This window comes from Galeopterus variegatus, unplaced genomic scaffold (genome assembly GCF_000696425.1).
Source record: "Galeopterus variegatus unplaced genomic scaffold, G_variegatus-3.0.2 Scaffold4400, whole genome shotgun sequence".
Classification (NCBI taxonomy): domain Eukaryota; kingdom Metazoa; phylum Chordata; class Mammalia; order Dermoptera; family Cynocephalidae; genus Galeopterus; species Galeopterus variegatus.
The window spans coordinates 1-6,290 of record NW_007730511.1 but is presented as its reverse complement, the minus strand read 5'-3'; the positions used below and the strand labels follow the sequence as shown (position 1 = coordinate 6,290).

General features: G+C 44.4%; 1 protein-coding gene across 1 annotated transcript in view; it reads right to left on the bottom strand.

Moving 5' to 3' along the window:
• The window catches only part of RESP18 (regulated endocrine-specific protein 18), a 12,469-nt gene extending 7,058 nt beyond the window's left edge, over nt 1–5,411 (bottom strand). Inside the window, exons 1-5 of the mRNA XM_008587480.1 lie at nt 5,354–5,411; nt 4,994–5,098; nt 3,757–3,889; nt 3,485–3,524; nt 3,287–3,376 (exon numbers count right to left, since the gene is read on the bottom strand). Coding sequence (XP_008585702.1) covers nt 3,287–3,376; nt 3,485–3,524; nt 3,757–3,889; nt 4,994–5,098; nt 5,354–5,411 — 426 coding nt within the window. The remainder of the gene's footprint in view (nt 1–3,286; nt 3,377–3,484; nt 3,525–3,756; nt 3,890–4,993; nt 5,099–5,353) is intronic.
• Nucleotides 5,412–6,290: the final 879 nt, after the last annotated feature.

Here is a 6,290-nt window from a genome sequence, read left to right as displayed (position 1 = left end):
CGCAACCCTCGGTGTTGCTCCCACACCTCACTCAGCCAGTGAGCGGCCGGTCTGTATGTGGTATCTGAACCCTCGGCAGGAGTGCCACCGCGCTTCCCAAGCGGCGCACTGTAGCAGTGTGCCACCGGGCCGGCCCCAGATGTCCCTATTTTGTGAGCAGCATATAATTCCCCCTGGCAGAACGTCTCTAAATTCAGGTATGGCTCCTCTCTCAACAAAACCCAGTCATCTGTATTAGTTTGCTATGCTAGGGCTGTAACAAAGTAGGGTAACAAAGTACCACAGAATGAGTGGCATAAACAACAGGAATTTGTGGTCTCACAGTTCTGGAGGCTAGAAATCTGAAGTCAAGATGTTGGCAGGGTGGGTTCTTTCTGAGAACTCTTAGGGAGAACCTGTTCCAGGCCTGTCTCTTTGCTGTGTAGAAGGCTTTCATCTCCCTCTGTCTCTTCACATTGTCTTCCCTTTGTGCCCATCTCTCCAAATTTCCCCTTTATAAGGACACAAGTCCCATTGGATTAGGGTCCACACTAATGACCTCATCTTAACTAATTACATCTGCAACAACCTTATTTTCAAATAAAGTTACATTCTGAGGTACCGGAGATTAGGACTTCAGCACATGAGTTTTAGGGCAATAGAATTCAACCCTTAGCAGTTGTCAAAGTCTATTAACTTATCTTTCAAAATATCTCTCATAAATGTCCTCTTTCATTCAAGTTCAGGTCCTTGTGTGGCATATTCCCACCATTGCAAGTCTTTCTAAAATGTCCCCAGTCTCCTCCCTCTCCCTAACCCATCCTTATACAGAAATGTGAGGCTATTCTTCCTCAGCACAGCCTTCATTGTGTCATTCCCATGCTCAAAGACCTTCAGTGCCTCCTCATTGTCTATCAAAAATAAGATCCAAATCATATAATCTGGTCCTCTGCAGTAAGGATTAAACCTACCTTCTTTTTAAAGACTCCCATCTTTTTTACACATTCACTCAGTCCCAGAATTATCAGATTATTTCACTTCTCCTATAAGTTTTATTTTTCCAACCTCTGCAAATTTGCTCTGGGTTTATCTACATCCTTGAATTCAACAAGTAGAGGGGAGATGGCAAGCATAGTGCTGTGACTAAGAATCTATGTTACCAAGAACTAGTCACTTAATTTCTCTGGGTTACTTAAATGTATGAGATATGGTTTGGCCAAGTCCCAATTCCTTAGAGAAACCCAATCTTGATACCTGTCCATTCCACTTCTATTTAACATAGTACTGGAGGTACTAGCCAAAGCAATCGGGCAAGAGAAAGAAATAAAGAGAATCTAGATTGGAAAAGATGAAGTCAGACTTTCTCTATTTGTAGGTGACATGATACTATATTTAGAAAAACCTAAAGACTCTATCAAAAAACTCCTAGAGCTGGTTAATAACTTCAATAATGTTGCAAGATACAAATAAATGCCCCCAAATCAATTGCATTTATATACTCAAATAATGAATGAACAGAAAGAGAAATAAAGAAAGTAAGCCCATTTACAATTGTCACAAAAAAAAATAAAATACCTAAGGATCAATTTCACCAAGGAGGTGAAAGATCTCTACAATGAGAGCTACAAACCACTGCTGACAGAAATTAAAGATGACATAAAAAGATATGAAGATATACCATGGTCTTGGATTGGAAGAATTAAAATTGTGGAAATGTCTATATTACCCAAAGCACTCTACAGATTCAATGCAATCCCCATCAAAATACCAATGACATTCTTCACAGAAATTAAAAAAAGAATCTTACATTTCTTATGGAAAAACAAAAGATCCTGCATAGCCAAAGCAATCCTGAGCAAAAAAAATAAAGTCGGAGACATAACACTACCTGATTTCAAATTATACCACAAAGCTATTGTGACCAAAACAGCATGGTAGTGGTATAAAAATAGACATTCTGACCAGTGGAATGAATTGAGAACCCAGAAATCACCTCTCAGGCTTACAGCAATCTGATATTGGACAAAGGCAAAAAAAAATCTACATTGGGGAAAAGACTGCCTCTTCAACAAGTGGTGCTTGGAAAACTGGATGTCCATATGCAGAAGAATAAAACTAGATATGTATCTCTCACCATACACTAAAATCAACTCTAAATGGATTAAAGACAAGTGTAAAACCTGAAACTAAAATTACTAAAGGAAAATATAGTTGAAACACTTCAGCAACTCGGTCTGGGCACAGGCTTTATGAACATGAGCCTGAAAGCACAAACAGTAAAAGAAAAAAATAAACAAATGGGAGTATATCAAACAAAAAAGCTTCTGCACAGCAAAGGAAACAATCAACAGAGTGATACAACAACCTACAACATGGGAGAAAATTTTTGCTAACTAGGCATCCAACAAGGGATTAATATCCAGAATATACACAGAACTCAAGCAATTATACACTAAAAAAACAACCCAATTAAAAAGTGAGCAAAGGAGCTGAATAGACATTTTTCAAAGGAAGACATACAAATGGCCAACAGGTACATGATAAAATGCTAAACATCTCTAGCCATTGGAGAAATGCAAATTAAAACTACGTTGAGATACCACCTCACTTCAGTGTTTGAAACAGATCAACCCCCACTGCAGTCCTAGAGAGGAAGGGCAGGAGCTGTGCAGGGGAAAGAGGTGGAAATCAGGAGACCTGGGTTTAGTCTTGGCTCTGCCATGAACTCTCTATGCAGCCTTGAGTAAGTCCTGTGACCAGGCTGGGCCCCAACTGCTCATCTATAAAGATAGAAGGGAGTACTGGATAGGTTGTTTCCAACATGGATTCTGAAGAGTTCAAGGATCCCAAGGAGATGCTCCAGAGCCTTGCCCAGGACACAGAGTAGAGCAAGGGGGAGGCTGAGTGTGAGGTCCTCCTGGCTGCATCTCCCATTTATCCAAGGGAGTTTTGCTATTATTTGCTATATACAAGAGACTGTATGTGAAAGGAGGACATTTAATCTAATTTTGAAAACTCGGCAGTTTTCAATACCTATTTTCAACTCAATGCATATGCACGATCTTATAGATCATTTTTTCCTTGCAGGCTCCCAGCATCTGCATCATGCCCCCCCCCCAATATGGACACTCATAGAGAATCTGTGAGATACATAGGAAAGTGGGGGTAACCTTTGATTGAGAAAATAAATCTTTTCTTCAGCTTGTCTGTTCTCACCTCAACACCCATTTCTTCCTTCATACCTGCCTCCCTCCCTTAAACAGGTCTCTGGTGATTCCAACCTCCCTAGAAAAAGAAAGCCCCTCACCTTGACAGGCTTGACCACCTCTTGTTTCAAGGCCTTCAAGACCACTTTGGAAGTAAAGCACTGTTGCTTGTTCACCTTGGCCATTGGGCTCTGCCAGGAGTCAAGAAAGAGGAAGAAAGGGTGAGATGGGCCCAGAGGGAAAGTGATGAGATACAAGGTCAGAAATTCACAATTCTTGAAAAGACACCTAAATATCACCTTGGGGAGTAAGAGTTGAAGTTTCTCCTCTTGCTTGCCCCTGGAAGAGACAGGATGACAAATAGGACCTAGGCTTGCTAACACCAACCTCCCCTCCTTTCACAGATATCACTAATGGATCATGGAATTTTTCCCTGCTGATCCCAGACAGGACCTCTAAATCATTCTCTTTATAGTGCTCCTGGCAGCTCCTATCTGCAGTTTTAGTACCCATTCCTTCCCTCTTCCATTTGTCTGCCAGACAGCATGGACTGGACAAAGGCCTCACGTACCTCACCCCAGTGGTTTTAGTGGGAAAAACTGCCTTCCCACCCGTCAGACATGGATCTTGGAGCTGGAGTCTGCTGATGTGCTCCATCTTTTGGGTCATCACATCCTGGGCGATGTCATCCTTCCAGAACAGACCTGAAGGATGAAAAGATGGTGTCAGTTGACACCCGGGACACTCTGACTGACCCACTCCTGGACAAGAGTGATCTTTCTTTCAAGTACATACCGGATCATATTTTGTGGAGAGAATTAAATGAGATGATGTATAAAAGTTGCTTAGCAAAGTGCCTGGAATGTAATATTCAATTAGAATTATGCTTACAGTCTCTTTGATAATTTATTTTATGCTATTGTGAGGATTAAATGAGGGATGTAAAGACTGCTTAGAAAACTCTAAGGCAGTGATTCTCCAACTTCAGTGTATATCAGAATCTCTTGCAAGGCTTGTTAAAGCACAGATAGCTGTTCCCCACCCATAGAGTTTATGATTCAGTACATCTGGAGTAAAAATCAAGAACTGCATTTCCAGCAGGTTCCCTTTTGATGCTGGTGCTGCTGGTCTGGGATGCACTTTGAGAACTTCTGCTCTAAGTCACTATATACACATTAGGCATCAGTAGTAGTAATATGAACTGCAGGCAGATTTCCTGCCTCTTTTCCACTCTCCCCTTTCATAAAACTTGTTCTAAGGAAGGGTCAGCCATCTGTTTCAAATGGACTGTCCATTCCCTTTCATTACTCCCCTTTGTTTATCATACAAGGGTACTTCGAAAAGTTCATGGAGAGATTCATATTATCTTTTAATTCTATTTTCCGTGAACTCTTTGAAGTACCCTCATTTCAATTTCCCCTGCTTCCTACTCAGAGGCTGAGGGATGTGTGTGTGTGTTTGTGTTCTCCTGGCTGAGAACTTAAGGAGTCCTGGTTCTGGAAAATCTCCGATAGTGCCAGAGTTTGGGATTAATCCCAAGGTGTTGGATGCTGGCTTCTTTCAGGGGTTCCTTCCAGAAGTTTCTGCTGGGCTCTTCCAGGGAGTTTGAGTGCAAAAAGCCCACCCATCAAGACTCCACTCCCACTCTTGTCTCACCCCCTTCTCCATGATGTGAAGGTGACAAGAGAGTTTCAAGTAGAGACACTTGGAGAAGAGAAAGCCTGTCCTCAGGTCAAACAGCCACTCACTGCCTTCCCTACCCCCATATCTGATCAGGCCCCAATCTCTGTTCTCCAGCTTTTGCTTACCTTGGGGTACAATCTGCTGGAGTACAATTTGTAAGTGCTGGAAGACTGGGGTAGTAAATCCTTGGAGGGGCCAGACCTGTCCTACTCCAACTTGGCTCTGACCATCTAAGGGCAAAATAGTGGTGTCAACAAAGAGCTTAGCCAGAAGCTTTCCAAATCCCATTTGAGAAGCAGCTTCCTTCCACTTTCATTTCTGGATCCCTTGGTCTCTGTGTCTGCTCCCCCACCCCCATCTAGGCCCCTTCTTCCCCCTCTTCAAGTCCTTTCATTTTTTCTTTCCCCCATCACTATCTGCCCTGTTCTTCAGCCCTTGGACCTTATTCACCCTTGATACCAACTTCCAGGCAAAACCAAGCTTACAGGCAAAGAGCAGCCCATGGAGGTTCAGATGAGCAGAGACTCGGAAAGCTACCCACATGAGATGAATAATCAGACAGATATGGGGAAGCAGGTGAGCTGCATCTTAGGGAAGCCTTCGAAGCCTGGAAGAGGTTCAGAAGGGGGCCTGGAATCCTTAGAAGAAGAAAGTATTGGTATGTATAGGGCTTGAGAGTCTACATCCTTTTCCTTTTTGGGGGTTGGGGATGGGCAGTTGACCAGTATGGGGCCAGCGCCACACTCTACTGAGTGAGCTAACCGGCCAGACCACTTTATATCCTTTTCCCGAAAGCCACCGTTTGCCCAGCTGTGTGCACAGGGGAAAGACAGGGGTGGGGGAACATAACCCCTAGGGCCACACACACCTTCCTTATCCTAGGTAGATGGAGTAGGGCTGGAAGAGAGTCTGTTTCTTTCTATAGCGGAATTACCATGAGTCATTCTGGACAGATCTTAAGAAAAGGGAATTCTCTTCCCCAATCAAATGGATCCTCATAGCAATTTCCTGGCCTTAGGAAGTAGTGGAGCTTCCAGCACCCTACTAAAAGATAAAGAAAAGGGAAGGGGAGCTGGTTCTCTGAGGCAGCGCTCCCGGGACTGGTAGGAAAGGGCTGTGAGCTGGACTCGCTCGGCCGGGACCCGCAGCGCGGCGGGCGCTGTCCGCGGTGCTGAGGTGGCCGGAGCCGGCGTGGCGGCGGCGCTGGAGACAGAGGCATCTCCACAGGGCTCGGCGGCCCTTCCCCCTCAGCCTCTCATCCACCACCAAGTTTCCCCCCCACCTGCCTCTCATCCACCACCAAGCTTCCTCCCACAGTTCTTCGAGAATCCTCTGCATTGGCCTCTAAGCCCACGAATCGGGCAGGAAGAGCGGGCGTCAGACCAGGAACGTGCGCGCTCCTCCCTACGCGCTCTGCGCAGG